The sequence below is a fragment of the Lethenteron reissneri genome, chromosome 70 (genome assembly GCF_015708825.2).
Source record: "Lethenteron reissneri isolate LAM-NWPU_2019-01 chromosome 70, ASM1570882v1, whole genome shotgun sequence".
Lineage (NCBI taxonomy): Eukaryota > Metazoa > Chordata > Hyperoartia > Petromyzontiformes > Petromyzontidae > Lethenteron > Lethenteron reissneri.
The window spans coordinates 2,839,702-2,855,806 of record NC_083848.1 but is presented as its reverse complement, the minus strand read 5'-3'; the positions used below and the strand labels follow the sequence as shown (position 1 = coordinate 2,855,806).

Sequence of the window (16,105 nt, the reverse complement as noted above, 5' to 3'; positions counted from 1 at the left end):
GCGAGGTAGTCAACATCTCATAGCCACCGTGATGATGTTGATAGAGAGAGAGACGCAGACTCCACATATACAGCAGGCGTTGTCAGGGTCGGTATCGAACCCACGACCTCCCGCGTACGAGGCGAGGTGATTAACAGCTCCGAGCCACCGTGGCACCCAGGTTTATTTAAGACCGAGAAGAAAAATATGCAAACGGCCCAAAAAAGAAATGTAGGAGTCAATTCATTGGGGCAGCGGTGTGGAAAGTTTACGCACTCGGCCGTGAGTATTTACATGTTTCGTAGCGGCAGGGGTGGGCGCAGTGGTGAGCGCACTCCGCTCCGAAACCCGGTGATGCACGGTCACTACCACCGCCATCACCATCACCGTCTCATCACACAGAGACCCTTAGACTCATCGCACAGAGACCCATAGACTCATCGCACAGAGACCCATAAACTCATCGCACAGAGACCCATAGACTCATCACACGGAGACCCACAGACTCATCTCACAGAGACCCACAGACTCATCACAGAGACCCACAGACTCATCGCACAGAGACCCAGAGACTCATCGCACAGAGACCCACAGACTCATCGCACAGAGACCCAGAGACTCATCACACAGAGACCTACAGACTCATCACACAGAGACACCATAGACTCATCGCACAGATACCCACAGACTCATCGCACAGAGACCCATAGACTCATCGCACAGAGACCCACAGACTCACCACACAGAGACCCATAGACTCATCACACAGAGACCCACAGACTCACCACACAGAGACCCACAGACTCATCACACAGAGACCCACAGACTCACCACACAGAGACCCACAGACTCATCACAGAGACCCACAGACTCATCACACAGAGACCCACAGACTCATCACACAGAGACCCACAGACTCATCGCACAGAGACCCACAGACTCATCACACAGAGACCCACAGACTCATCAGAGACCCACAGACTCATCACGCAGAGACCCACAGACTCGCACAGAGACCCATAAACTCATCAAACAGAAACCCTTCGACTCATCGCACAGAGACCCAAGTTCAACATACACGTACACACACGACCATCGACCTATCCGCCCCCTCCTCCCAACCTCATCACGTCTCCCACCTCAGTCTACCTCCACCCCCCCCCCACACACATCCAGCTGCCAGGTGCACCGCGTTCTGCAACATTCCTGCACATCCCCAGCTGCTAAGCAGAGACGACAGCGGAAAGATCGTCCCGTCAGGGGGGGAAGGGGGGTCGAAATCGCTCGCGACACGCCGTGCTCCCTTTCCTCCTTCGCGCTATACACCGAGCTAGGCCTCGGCAAGGTAAGGTAAAAGTGTAAAAGCAACGAGCATACCTTTACCCTACCTTTTACCTTACCACAATACAATCACTCTACCCTACCTTTTATACCCTTTAGCAGGTAAGGTAAAAAGCAACGAGCCTACCTTTTTAAATCCTTTATATTAAGTTCGCTTGCTTGCGTGCTTGCTTGCTTACGACCGTGCAAATCTTTCGGTCGTTTTTTAACCCACTTCCCGTGATACAATCGAGCTGACATTTTGCACACAGACTCGTTGTGCGTGACAATTAATGTTCGTCAAAATTTTTTTCAAACATTTTACACTTTTTAGGGAATTTTTTTAAAAATATTTAATTACCGATTGCTTAATGCTGGCAGACAATCATCTGACCCATAGGTGGCAGCCATCTCAAGCCAGAGGACGAGAGGACTCTAGCCGCCACGCATATAAAGGATTTAGAGTGAAAAACTTTGTTTTACCCTACCCTTTACCCTTACCCCTTGGCATGTCGACACCTTTACCCTATGACCCGGTAAAAAGGGTACAATTACCTTGCCTTGCCGAGGTGCTGGCAATGAGACACCCGACATGGCCGCACGCACAGACGCGGCGAGAATGGACGTTTCTTTTGCCGTTTCACGTGTGCGTCCCGTCCCTGTGCGTAGCGACGTGCGCCTGGCACTGCGGATCGCTGCCCTCGTGGCCGTGAGGGTTAGCGACGCGCGGTAGCGATGTACGCGCTGAACTTCTATGGCGCCGTACGTAGCCAACCGAGTTGATCGGAGGAAGCGCATCTGAAAGCGTGCAATGCAGTGTGTGAGTCTGTGGGTCTCTGTGAGTCTGTGGGTCTCTGTGTGGCGAGTCTGTGGGTCTCTGTGTGTGAGTCTGTGGGTCTCTGTGGTGAGTCTGTGGGTCTCTGTGTGGTGAGTCTGTGGGTCTCTGTGTGAGTCTGTGGGTCTCTGTGTGGTGAGTCTGTGGGTCTCTGTGTGTGAGTCTGTGGGTCTCTGTGTGTGAGTCTGTGGGTCTCTGTGTGTGAGTCTGTGGGTCTCTGTGTGAGTCTGTGGGTCTCTGTGTGATGAGTCTGTGGGTCTCTGTGTGTGAGTCTATGGGTCTCTGGTGAGTCTGTGGGTCTCTGTGGTGAGTGGGTCTCTGTGGTGAGTCTGTGGGTCTCGTGGTGAGTCTGTGGGTCTCTGTGTGGTGAGTCTGTGGGTCTCTGTGTGGTGAGTCTGTGGGTCTCTGTGTGTGTGAGTCTGTGGGTCTCTGTGTGATGAGTCTGTGGGTCTCTGTGTGGTGAGTCTGTGGGTCTCTGTGGTGAGTCTGTGGGTCTCTGTGTGGTGAGTCTGTGGGTCTCTGTGTGTGAGTCTGTGGGTCTCTGTGTGGTGAGTCTGTGGGTCTCTGTGTGTGAGTCTGTGGGTCTCTGTGTGTGAGTCTGTGGGTCTCTGTGTGGGTCTGTGGGTCTCTGTGTGGAGTCTGTGGGTCTCTGTGTGTGAGTCTGTGGGTCTCTGTGTGGTGAGTCTGTGGGTCTCTGTGTGTGAGTCTGTGGGTCTCTGTGTGGTGAGTCTGTGGGTCTCTGTGTGTGAGTCTGTGGGTCTCTGTGTGGTGAGTCTGTGGGTCTCTGTGTGATGAGTCTGTGGGTCTCTGTGGTGAGTCTGTGGGTCTCTGTGTGTGAGTCTGTGGGTCTCTGTGTGGGGAGTCTGTGGGTCTCTGTGTGTGAGTCTGTGGGTCTCTGTGTGTGAGTCTGTGGGTCTCTGTGTGTGAGTCTGTGGGTCTCTGTGTGGTGAGTCTGTGGGTCTCTGTGTGTGAGTCTGTGGGTCTCTGTGTGAGTCTATGGGTCTCTGTGTGTGAGTCTGTGGGTCTCTGTGTGAGTCTGTGGGTCTCTGTGTGGTGAGTCTGTGGGTCTCTGTGTGTGAGTCTGTGGGTCTCTGTGTGTGAGTCTGTGGGTCTCTGTGTGAGTCTGTGGGTCTCTGTGTGTGAGTCTGTGGGTCTCTGTGTGTGAGTCTGTGGGTCTCTGTGGTGAGTCTGTGGGTCTCTGTGTGGTGAGTCTGTGGGTCTCTGTGGTGAGTCTGTGGGTCTCTGTGGTGAGTCTGTGGGTCTCTGTGGTGAGTCTGTGGGTCTCTGTGGTGAGTCTGTGGGTCTCTGTGGTGAGTCTGTGGGTCTCTGTGGTGAGTCTGTGGGTGAGTCTGTGGGTCTCTGTGTGTGAGTCTGTGGGTCTCTGTGTGTGAGTCTGTGGGTCTCTGTGTGTGAGTCTGTGGGTCTCTGTGTGTGAGTCTGTGGGTCTCTGTGTGTGAGTCTGTGGGTCTCTGTGTGGTGAGTCTGGGTCTCTGTGTGTGTGAGTCTGGGTCTCTGTGTGTGAGTCTATGGGTCTCTGTCTGTGTGTGAGTCTGGGTCTCTGTGGTGAGTCTGGGTCTCTGTGTGTGAGTCTGTGGGTCTCTGTGTGTGAGTCTGTGGGTCTCTGTGTGAGTCTATGGGTCTGTGTGGTGAGTCTGGGTCTCTGTGGTGAGTCTGTGGGTCTCTGTGTGTGAGTCTGTGGGTCTCTGTGTGGTGAGTGTGGGTCTCTGTGTGGTGAGTCTGTGGGTCTCTGTGTGGTGAGTCTGTGGGTCTCTGTGTGGTGAGTCTGTGGGTCTCTGTGTGGTGAGTCTGTGGGTCTCTGTGTGAGTCTGTGGGTCTCTGTGTGGTGAGTCTGTGGGTCTCTGTGGTGAGTCTGTGGGTCTCTGTGTGTGAGTCTGTGGTCTGTGTGTGAGTCTGTGGGTCTCTGTGTGTGAGTCTGTGGGTCTCTGTGTGTGAGTCTGTGGGTCTCTGTGTGAGTCTGTGGGTCTCTGTGTGGTGAGTCTGTGGGTCTCTGTGTGGTCGTGGGTCTCTGTGTGTGAGTCTGTGTGTGTGTGAGTCTGTGGGTCTCTGTGTGAGTCTGTGGGTCTCTGTGTGGTGAGTCTGTGGGTCTCTGTGTGTGAGTCTGTGGGTCTCTGTGTGTGAGTCTGTGGGTCTCTGTGTGTGAGTCTGTGGGTCTCTGTGTGTGAGTCTGTGGGTCTCTGTGTGTGAGTCTTGGGTCTCTGTGTGTGAGTCTGTGGGTCTCTGTGTGTGAGTCTGTGGGTCTCTGTGTGTGAGTCTGTGGGTCTCTGTGTGTGAGTCTGTGGGTCTCTGTGTGTGAGTCTGTGGGTCTCGTGTGGTGAGTCTTGGGTCTCTGTGTGAGTCTGGGGTCTCTGTGTGAGTCTGTGGGTCTGTGTGGTGAGTCTGTGGGTCTCTGTGTGATGATCTGTGGGTTTCGGTGGCTTCCTAATATCGGAAGGGAGAGCGTTCCAGACGGCCACAGTAACGCATCTTAACGCGGCGGTGACGACGCAGCAGGAACCACTGTCTCTGTCAACATCCCTTTCCTTCCCCCCTCCTCATCGCCGTCGCGTTTGCCGACAGACGCAGACAGACACTCGCCATCGTCATCGTCATCCTGGTCGTGTGAGCTTCCTTTGCTGCTGCGGCGAAAAAGTTTCGCCGCAGACTCCCGACGACGCGATTGTCCCCGTGTCTGGCGGTGCGCGCGAGACGGCGGCTAAACAGGGAGCCGCAGGGTTAAGTGACGGTGGGTGGGTGGGTGAGTGGGGGTGGGTGGGTGGGGAGAGGTGCGGCGTGGGGAAGGGGGTTCAGCGGGATGAGGTCAGGGTTACGTGGGGTTAGCCCGAGTGTTGGACACGGCCCATTATAAAGGTAGTAGTGTGTAGTGTGCAGCGTAGTGTGTAGTATATAGTGTGTATAGTGTAGTGTATAGTGTAGTGTGTGTAGCGTGTAGTGTATAGTGTATAGTGTATCGTGTAGTGTGTAGTGTAGTGTATAGTGTAGCGTGTAATGTGAGTGTAGTGTATAGTGTAGCGTGTAGTGTGTGTGTAGCGTATAGTGTAGTGTAGTGTGTAGTGTATAGTGTAGTGTATCGTGTAGTGTGTAGTGTAGTAGTGTAGCGTGTAGTGTATAGTGTAGTGTATAGTGTAGTGTATAGTGTATCGTGTAGTGTATAGTGTTGTAGTGTATCGTGTAGTGTGTAGTGTAGTGTATAGTGTAGTGTAGTCTGTAGTGTAGCGTGTAGTGTAGCGTATAGTGTATAGTGTAGTGTATAGTAGTGTAGTGTGTATAGTGTAGTGTGTATAGTGTAGTGTGTAGTGTATAGTATAGTGTAGTGTATAGTATAGTGTGTAGTGTATAGTGTAGTGAGTAGTGTATAGTGTAGTGAATAGTGTAGTGAATAGTGTAGTGTATAGTGTGTAGTGTAGTGTATAGTGTGTAGTAGTGTATAGTATAGTGTGTAGTGTGTAGTATAGTGTGTAGTGTGTAGTATAGTGTGTAGTGTGTAGTATAGTGTAGTGTATAGTGTAGTGTGTAGTGTATAGTGTAGCGTGTAGTATATAGTGTAGTGTATAGTGTATAGTATAGTGTGTAGTGTGTGTACGTTGAAAATTCATTTTGCACCATACGTAGCCGACCGTGATAATCGGAGGCACGGGGGGGGGGGGGGGGGGAGGACATCAAACTAAACACAACAACAACAAGAAGCAGTTCTAAAGAAATGAGTTTGTCCATCTTAACGGTGATTTAAAAGTGCAAAGCTCCCGGTGTCCTCCTCATGTCTTAAGGAAGAGACCCACAGAGACCCACAGAGACCCACAGAGACCCACAGAGACCCCCAGACAGACCTACACTCGTACGCCTGTTCAACTTCTTTCGCACGATGTGCCACGGTGTACAGGAGATGTTATGGGTTCGATCCTGACTGTGACGATGCCTGCTGTACATTTGGAGTTTGCGTGTCTCTCTCTCTCTCGCTCTTACTGTCTCCGCATGGATCTTTCTCCAGGTCCTCTGGTTTTTTTTTCCCATCCCAATTTAGAAACAACATCGCCACGCGTTTAGAGAATTTGGCTATTGCTGGAGAAAAAGTTCCCACGATGACGACGACGATGATGATAAGTCCACTTCCTTGGGCTATCATTTGTGAAAGCGCGGTCGCTTCTGATAGAGCTCTGTCGTAGCTTGGCGGGCCTTACATGGGAAACGGCACGGGCGTGTAGGTGATTCTGTTTTACATTTGCGTGCTGTGGTTCAAATAGGGAAGTACAAAACCTCGACCAGGTGCAGAGTTTGCCTGAGTCATAGTGGGGGGGGGGGGGGGGGGTTGTATGGGGTTCGTGGGGTGGGTGGATGGGTGGATGGGTGGGTGGGTGGTGGGTGGGTGGATGGGTGGGTGGGTGGTGGATGGGTGGGTGGGTGGTGGATGGGTGGGTGGGTGGTGGATGGGTGGGTGGGTGGTGGATGGGTGGGTGGGTGGGTGGGTGGGTGGGTGGATGAGTGGGTGGGTGGATGAGTGGGTGGATGAGTGGATGGGTGGGATGGGTGGATGGGTGGGTGGGTGGGTGGGTGGGTGGATGGGTGGGTGGGTGGGTGGGTGGGTGGGTGGATGGGTGGGTGGGTGGATGGGTGGGTGGGTGGGTGGGTGGATGGGTGGGTGGGTGGGTGGATGGGTGGGTGGGTGGGTGGATGGGTGGGTGGGTGGGTGGGTGGGTGGGTGGGTGGATGGGTGGGTGGGTTGAGTGGACGTGTTGGGTAGCGGTGGGTCGGGTGGTGGATGGGTGGATGGGTGGGTGGGTGGGGGTGGGGTGGGTGGATGGGTGGGTGGGTGGATGGGTGGGTGGGTGGATGGGTGGGTGGGTGGATGGGTGGGTGGATGGGTGGGTGGGTGGATGGGTGGGTGGGTGGGTGGGTGGATGGGTGGGTGGGTGGGTGGATGGGTGGGTGGGTGGGTGGGTGGATGGGTGGGTGGGTGGATGGGTGGGTGGGTGGGTGGATGGATGGGTGGGTGGGTGGATGGATGGATTGATGGGTGGGTGGGTGGATGAGTGGATGGGTGGGATGGGTGGATGGGTGGGTGGATGGATGGATGGGTTGAGTGGACGTGTTGGGTAGCGGTGGGTCGGGTGGTGGATGGGTGGGTGGGTGGGTCGGGTGGTGGATGGGTGGGTGGGTGGATGGGTGGGTGGATGGGTGGATGGGTTGAGTGGACGTGTTGGGTGGCGGTGGGTCGGGTGGTGGATGGGTGGGTGGATGGATGGGTGGGTGGATGGGTGGGTGGGTGGGTGGGTGGATGGGTGGGTGGGTGGGTGGATGGATGGATTGATGGGTGGGTGGGTGGATGGATGGGTGGATGAGTGGATGGGTGGGATGGGTGGATGGGTGGGTGGATGGGTGGGTGGGTGGATGGGTGGGTGGATGGGTGGGTGGGTGGATGGGTGGGTGGGTGGATGGATGGATGGGTTGAGTGGACGTGTTGGGCAGCGGTGGGTCGGGTGGTGGATGGGTGGGTGGGTGGGTCGGGTGGTGGATGGGTGGGTGGGTGGATGGGTGGGTGGATGGGTGGATGGGTTGAGTGGACGTGTTGGGTGGCGGTGGGTCGGGTGGTGGATGGGTGGGTGGGGGAAGCACCGGCAAAGATCCACATTACGAAAGGCGGCGGGCGGCACGTGCGGTGCGAGTGCAGTCACCGCGCGGTGACTCTCTCACTCTGACCGACGTCTCACCCCAATGCTCGTTGGTGCACGGAGGACGAGGAGGACGAGGAGGAGGTGACCCAAAAACCGCCTTCGCGTGACGCGGATACCAACGCAACAACCCCGACGACCCCGACTTCAACATTCGACGATTTTGCGACGCAGATCCACGTCCGCCGTCTGCCCCGGCGGGCAGAAGGGCGCAACGGGGGCGATCGAAAAGTGAAGCGTGGTGGTGGCGGGGGACAAAGTTTGTAATAATGCAGAGGTTGCCGTTCGCCGAGAAGGTGAAGTGAGCGCGAGAGAGAGAGAGACGGGACAGGAGACTGGAAAGAAAAGTTCGTCGTCGAAAGAACTGAGGCCGCCGCTGTTGTTGTTGTGGAGAGGGTAACGGCAGAGGTCGCAACCGGGTACCCGATACCCGTACCCCCTACCCGATACCCGGCTACCCAGCCGGGTACGGGTAGCCGTTTGCGACCCTGGTGCGGCCGGGTACGGGTACGGGTAGACCGTGAGTCACTGGTGAGTCACCGTTTGTCACTCATTTCCCAACGTCTTGTCTCTTCTCATGATTCGAGTTCCTAGAATCAACCCACCAGCGCCTGCAACATGGCTTCATCCCAGAGGTCGCAATCGGGTACCCGATAACCGTACCCTACCCGATACTCGGTCGGGTACGGGTAGAGTACGGGTACGGCTGGGTACGGGTACGGGTAGGGTACGGGTACGGCCGGGTACGGGTACCCGTTTGCGACCCTGGTGCGGCCGGGTACGGGTAAGGAATCAAAACCCTGGGGTGGAGGAGCGTTATGACGGCTGGAGGACGGGGGAGGAGGTGGAGGCGAGGGTGGGTTTCTAGTCCTGGGGGGGAGTGGAGGTGAGGGGGGGAAGGGGTGTTCCACCTTTAGAGAGAAAAAAAATCGAAGTCTCCACGCGTTTTTAAACGGGAGCGTTATTTGCCTGCCGCTATGAATCTCCACGCGGTAAGCCGCCAACAGCGCTGAGCCCTCTCGCTTGCGAAAGGCAGGTGAAGCTTGTGAAAAAAGAACTAAGCAGGCGTTCAGTTGAGGGGGTGGTGGGGCAGCCTTGCACCTGCTAAAATAAAATTGTAGTAGGGGCGGTGGAGATAATCCGGGAGAATGATGAATAACGTACGTACGTTAAAACCTCTTTCGCACCGTACGTGTCCGACCGTGCTAATCGGATGTGCGGCGGGGGGAGGAGGAGAGGGGGAGGGGGGTGAATCGACAAACTAAACACAACAACAACAACAACAAGCGTTCGAAATAATTGAGTTTGTCGATGCTAGATGATGATGACGACGACGATTTAAAAAGTGCAAAGCTGCCCCAGTGGCTTCCGAAACGCCGGCAAGAAGAGCGTTCCAGACGGCCGCAATTGCGCGTCCGATGGCGCCGCGGGACCATGAGAGCGGGTGACCACCGCAGCCAGGAAATCCCTCCACTGTGAGGATGGACGCTGTGAGGATGGACGCTGTGAGGATGGACGCTGTGAGGATGGCCGCCGTGAGGATGGCCGCCGTGAGGATGGACGCCGTGAGGATGGACGCCGTGAAGATGGACGCTGTGAGGATGACGCTGTGAGCAACTTGCGGCAAAACGAGGGACGGTGTTATCGGAGCGATCTCCGCAAGCCGCGGAGAGAAAGGGGGTGAGAAGTGTCGGAGCAGACATATTGATTTCGCTGCGAGTCTGACCATCTGTGTGAGTCTGTGGGTCTCTGTGTGTGAGTCTGTGGGTCTGTGTGCGAGTCTCTGTGTGAGTCTGTGTGAGTCTGTGGGTCTCTGTGTGAGTCTGTGGGTCTCTGTGTGAGTCTGTGGGTCACTGTGAGTCTGTGGGTCTCTGTGTGAGTCTGTGGGTCTCTGTGTGAGTCTGTGGGTCTCTGTGTGGGTCTCTGTGTGAGTCTGTGGGTCACTGTGAGTCTGTGGGTCACTGTGAGTCTGTGGGTCTCTGTGTGAGTCTCTGTGTGGTGAGTCTGTGGGTCTGTGTGCGAGTCTGTGGGTCTGTGTGCGAGTCTCTGTGTGAGTCTGTGGGTCTCTGTGTGAGTCTGTGGGTCTCTGTGTGAGTCTGTGGGTCTCTGTGTGAGTCTGTGGGTCTCTGTGTGAGTCTGTGGGTCTCTGTGTAAGTCTGTGGGTCTGTGTGTGAGTCTGTGGGTCTGTGTGTGAGTCTGTGGGTCTCTGTGAGTCTGTGGGTCTGTGTGTGAGTCTGGGTCACTGTGTGAGTCTGTGGGTCTCTGTGTGAGTCTGTGGGTCTCTGTGTGAGTCTGTGGGTCACTGTGAGTCTGTGGGTCTCTGTGTGAGTCTGTGGGTCTCTGTGTGAGTCTGTGGGTCTCTGTGTGGGTCTCTGTGTGAGTCTGTGGGTCACTGTGAGTCTGTGGGTCACTGTGAGTCTGTGGGTCTCTGTGTGAGTCTCTGTGTGGTGAGTCTGTGGGTCTGTGTGCGAGTCTGTGGGTCTGTGTGTGAGTCTCTGTGTGAGTCTGTGGGTCACTGTGTGAGTCTGTGGGTCTCTGTGTGAGTCTGTGGGTCTCTGTGTGAGTCTGTGGGTCTCTGTGTGAGTCTGTGGGTCTCTGTGTGAGTCTGTGGGTCTCTGTGTGAGTCTGTGGGTCTCTGTGTGAGTCTGTGGGTCTCTGTGTGAGTCTGTGGGTCTCTGTGTGAGTCTGTGGGTCTGTATGTGTGTTTAGGGAGTTTCTGTATGAGTCACTGGTGACAGGGGTTGGACCATCAACTCACGACACTTCAGAAGCCGGTTTAATAGCAAGTAAATATACGTGAGTATGTCAGTCTCTGTGTGCGTTTGTGGGTCTGTGTGAGCTTATGGGTATCTGCGTAAGTCTATGGGTCTAAGTGCAAGTCTATAGGTCTCTGTGCGAGTCAATGGGTCTATGTGCGAGTACGGGTATCTGTGGGTCTGCGAGTCTACGTGTGAGTATATGGGCCCATGTGCGAGTCTGTGGGTCGCTGTTTGTCTGTGTGAGTCTGCAAGTCTACGTGTATCCGTGGTGTGCCTGCGGATCTCATGTGCGAGTCTACGTTTCTGTCCGAATCGGTGGGTCTCTGTGGTTGTGGTGGCGTCTTAATGACTTCATCGCCAACACAATTTTGTGGTTTTGATGAATCACCACAACTGCTTACAGCTCCCCCAGTGCCCGAGTGTAACGCGGCTGGAAACTGAGAAATCTTACGAGTGGCTGGGATCGTTTTACCACGATCCCAAGCATCGGGGGGGGGGGGGGGGGTGGCAGGGGAGCGGAGGAGGAGGAGGTCATCTGGAAAATCCCGGGTGGAATTCCGGAATGTTGGAATGCGTCGACTCACTCCACGCGGCCCAAGTTTCTTTTCAACTGGGGAGGTGCTGATTCTAGATTTGAAGCTTTCGTGACTGCAATGATTCATATTCTTAGGTTTTTTCGGTAAAGTCACGTAGGTAAAAACATTAAAAAGTAAAATAAAATAAAAATCACGACGTTTCGGAGGCAACACAAGCCTCCGTCTTCAGGCGGTACCGTCACAGCCACGACAGCTGTATCAAGTAAATGAGAGATTGCAAGAGCTACCACTCCGTATATATAATGCGTAGCTCCTGCAATCTCTCATTTACTTGATACAGCTGTCGTGGCTGTGACGGTTCCACCTGAAGACGGAAGCTTGTGTTGCCTCCGAAACGTCGTGATTTTTATTTTATTTTACTTTTTAATGTTTTTACCTACGTGACTTTACCGAAAAAAACCTAAGAATGTGGGGAGGTGCTGACAGGGATGATGGACGTGGGGGAGGTTGGAGTTTTAACAAGGCCCAAGTCGCTAGGATGTCTGCCGGGCATGGCGGCGTGGGTGCCTCTCCAGAGCAGTGGCGATGATCGACCATCCTGCACCTGCGACTCGGGAAGACTGGGGACTCAGGACCAGACACTCTGGGTGTAGGGACTCAGGGAGACTGGGGACTCAGGGACCAGACACTCTGGGTGTAGGGACTCAGGGAGACTGGGACTCAGGAAGAGTGGGACTTGGGGAGACTGGGACTTGGGGAGAGTGGGACTCAGAGAGAGTGGGACTCAGGGAGACTGGGACTTGGGGAGACTGGGGACTCAGAGACCAGAGACTCTGGGTGTAGGGACTCAGGGAGGACTGGGACTCAGGGAGACTGGGACTCGGGGAGAGTGGGACTCAGGGAGAGTGGGACTCGGGGAGAGTGGGACTCGGGGAGAGTGGGACTTGGGAGACCAGGACTCAGGGTCTAGAGCAGAGATGGGCAACCAAGATGGGCTACAGGCTTGGCACCAACAGTGACCCCCGGCGCATCACCACCCAGAGCGGTGTTCTTCACTCATCTCCACAGGGGAAGGGGGAGGGGGGGAAGGAACTCGTCAATAAGACATCGGTCAGTGGTGCGAGGGGCCATGTGAAACTGTTGGGGTTGTGCAGCACGATGATGATGGTGGTGATGAGGGGGGAGGTGGGTTTTGACTTTTGTGTTTTGTCGGGGGGGGGCCGCCAGTTCTCCGGAGGGCCTTGCAATGAATAGCGTCTACTAGAAGCTTCCAGCAGCATCCCGATGCCTCGTGCGACGACGATGTTGATGACGATGATGATGACGATGATGACGATGTTGATGATGATGACGACGACGACGATGATGATGATGATGATGACAACGATGACGAGTTGATGACGACGATGACGACAACGACGACGATGATGGTGATGATGACGACGACGACGATGGTGGTGGTGATGCGAGGTCGAGGCGGCCGTTACCACCACCGCTTGCTCCCACTTGGCGCTGCGACGACGTAGGAGTTTCCGTTCACGCTCCACCGCGTTGTACATATCAAAGTTCGCATCTGCGTCGTAACAAAACTCACAACGACGCATTCCCCACCGCCCACCCCCCCCCCCCCCCCCCCCCCCCCCAAAATACGTTCACCGTTGCGTTTTACACGTAGAGAACATCTCTCCGGATAGATCTCTCTGTCTCTCTCTGTCTCCAAGACACGCAGCGTCGTCGCAAGAGAACGGACCGTACCGACGCCAAGTCGTCTGTGATGATGATGCGGTGAGGAGGCGCTGGAGCCCAAGCGGGTGTTCTTCTCTCTAAAACTAAACCACTTTTTTATTATCTTGCCTGGTGTAACGCCCCCGCCCCCCGCCTCCCCCTCCAACTGAGCTGCGGTGTAGCGCTCTCTCTTTTTCGTCGAAGCGGCCCGCCCATCGCAAACGACGGCTTGACACAATCGTCGTTACCGTGTGGAAATCTACAGCAGCAGGCAAATGCTCCGGACGCGTGGCTGGGCGATGTCGATTTTAAGCGTGGAGGGGATATAAAAGAACCAGAGGACCCAGAGACAAATCCACGCGACCACCACAGGGGGAGAAAAGAAGAGAGAGACACGTAAACTCTAAGCAGCAGGCGTAGTCAGGGGTCGGGATCAAACCCACGACCTCCTGCGTACCAGGCGAGGTAGTCAAGATCTCCTAGCAACCGTGATGATGATGCGAGAGAGAGAGACACGCAAACTCCAAATGTACAGCAGCAGCAGCAGGCGTAGTCAGGGGTCGGGATCGAACCCACGACATCCTGCGTACCAGGCGAGGTAGTTAACATCTCCTAGCCACTGTGATGATAATGATGAGAGAGACACGCAAACTCTGAATGTATAGCAGGCTTCGTCAGGGTCGGGATCGAACCCACGACCTCCTGCGTACCAGGCGAGGTAGTCAAGATCTCCTAGCCACCGTGATGATGACGATGAGAGAAAGACACGCAGACTCTAATATACAGCAGGCGTTGTCAGGGGTCGGGATCGAACCCACGACCTCCTGTACACCAGGCGAGGTAGTCAACATCTCCTAGCCACCGTGATGATGATAATGATGAGAGAGACACGCAAACTCTGAATGTATAGCAGGCGTTGTCAGGGTCGGGATCGAACGCACGACCTCCTGTACACCAGGCGAGGTAGTCACATCTCCTAGCCACCGTGATGATGATAATGATGAGAGAGACACGCAAACTCTGAATGTATAGCAGGCGTTGTCAGGGTCGGGATCGAACGCACGACCTCCTGTACACCAGGCGAGGTAGTCAACATCTCCTAGCCACCGTGATGATGATAATGATGAGAGAGACACGCAAACTCTGAATGTATAGCAGGCGTTGTCAGGGTCGGGATCGAACCCACTACCTCCTGTACACCAGGCGAGGGTAGTCAACATCTCATAACCACCCGCGGCTTCATCGTACAGATGCCCTCCCCACCCCCCGTCCGGCTCTGTAAACGCGTTAATAAAACATAAAACGTGGCAAACGTTGCGGACGTGATTATTTATTTAAAGATATCATCTCCTACTACATAAACTAAAGACCTTGATGCGTATGTCCTCAAGGAAACAACTCTATTGTACTTCCCGACAAGGTAGATAGGACAGCTGAAATTTGGTGCAACAGGGGGCTTTTAGGACCCCCAAATCTCGATTTTAAGTGCCCCCGTAAACCACGTTTTGTGCGTGGTATCATTCCGAAACTGTTCAAAATATAAGATTGCGTTTTTTTATTGTTTTATAAGAGCGTTAGGCGGCAATTAGATTAAAGCGAGACTATTCTTCTATGTTTTATTGTTTGTGGTTTTGACGGACAAAACTCCGCATTGTATGACGTTCACATCTGAACAATTCGAAAACGGGAGCTACCCTTATCACCAAGTTCCAATGTTTATTAAATTGAGCGGTTTTGCGTTGTGTACGTCTTGAAACTTAAGAAGTTGAATCGAATCGTCAACAATCTTCCGTGTTTTTTTGTTGCAAAAAAAAAAATTTCGGGAGTAGTTGTTAGTGGGTCTGATCGTAGATTTTTAAAAAATTTGTACGTAAAGTTCTATCGGGTTCATTATTCTATTCACTGAATTTTGCATGGCGAAGACAGGCTTTATGAACTCGTCAATTTAAATAATAATCTAATAGCAGTATTTCGATTAAAGCTTCTTTCGTGACTGCAGGGATTCATCTCTTGGTTCTTTCGGTAAAGTCGCATAGAAGGGAAGTAATAAAAATAAAAAGAATAAAAATAAAACACGATAAAATAAAAATTCTCACGACGTTTCGGCCACAACACAAGCAGCCGTCCTCAGGTGAAGAAACAGGTCTGTCGGAAAGAACCAAGAAGACCAGTTGTAGTAGTACAAACGCCTTTCTAACTATGAAGATAGCAAAGAAGAAGAGGAGGGGAGGGGAGGGGATGGGGTGGGTCCGGCGTTTTGGATGTCCGCTGGAAATAGAACACAACGTGACATAAATTTAGGCTTTAAAATAAAACTAACCGGGCGACGGGAAAACACAGGGGGGGTGGTGGCGTTGACGACTCGATTCAACTTCTTATGTTTAAAGACGTACACAACGGAAACCGTACAAACGCCCCTCTAAACTATGAAGAAAGCAAAGAAAAAATTCACCCGTAAAAACAAAGGTTTACACTATAAATCCTTTATATGCGTGGCAATCGTTTTATTTTACTATTCATGTCTGTTTTTTTGAGAAGAGTTTCATTTTTATCACATTGGTATTTTAAATTAAATAGGAAAAAAAAATTTCCCTAAAAAAAGTGGAAAATTTAGGAATTTTTTTTTCACGAAAATAAATTGTCACGCACAACGAGTCATGTGTGCCAAATGTCATCTCGATTGAGATCACGGGAAGTGGGGTTAAAAAACGACCGAAAGATTTGCACGGTCGTAAGCGCGCAAGCAAGCAGCGAGTGAACTTAATATAAAGAATTAAAAAGAGGAGGGAGGGGAGGGGGGTCCGGCGTTTTGGATGTCCGCTGGAAATAGAACACAACGTGACATAAATTTGGGCTTTAAAAATAAAACTAACCGGGCGACGGGAAAGCACAGGGGGGTGGTGGTGGTGGCGTTGGGTCGTTTGAGAAATAGTTGGGACGAGGGGCGTGGTGTTGTGGCATGCAACATGGCATTGCTTGTGGCAACGGCCCGCAACGGCACCTACCTACTCGCAGTTGCTAAGTAGCAGAAAACTCAACTGCATCTAAACAACGTCGTGTATTTTAGCAGGTGGAAGGCCCCCCTCCCCAAAACTAAGCTACGTAGATTTTTTTCAGAAGCGATTCTGGCCATCGCAAATGATAGCTAGAGGAGCGCGGCTTATATCATCATCATCATCGTCATCGTCGTCATCATCATCGTCGTCATCGTCATCATCGTCGTCGTCATCATCGTCGTCGTTGTGCGGAAATGAGTAGCAGTCAAAA

At 53.3% G+C, this 16,105-nt stretch overlaps 2 protein-coding genes across 2 annotated transcripts in view; one reads left to right on the top strand and one right to left on the bottom strand.

Moving 5' to 3' along the window:
* Positions 1–9,431, top strand: part of LOC133361004 (retinoblastoma-associated protein-like) — a 215,437-nt gene extending 206,006 nt beyond the window's left edge. Inside the window, exons 20-22 of the mRNA XM_061579887.1 lie at positions 1,969–2,008; positions 7,882–8,049; positions 9,276–9,431. Of these exons, the coding sequence (XP_061435871.1) occupies positions 1,969–2,008; positions 7,882–8,049; positions 9,276–9,431 (364 nt within the window). The remainder of the gene's footprint in view (positions 1–1,968; positions 2,009–7,881; positions 8,050–9,275) is intronic.
* Positions 1–16,105, bottom strand: part of LOC133360907 (protein phosphatase 1L-like) — a 108,306-nt gene that overhangs the window by 30,322 nt on the left and 61,879 nt on the right. The gene's annotated exons all lie outside the window — the stretch shown is intronic.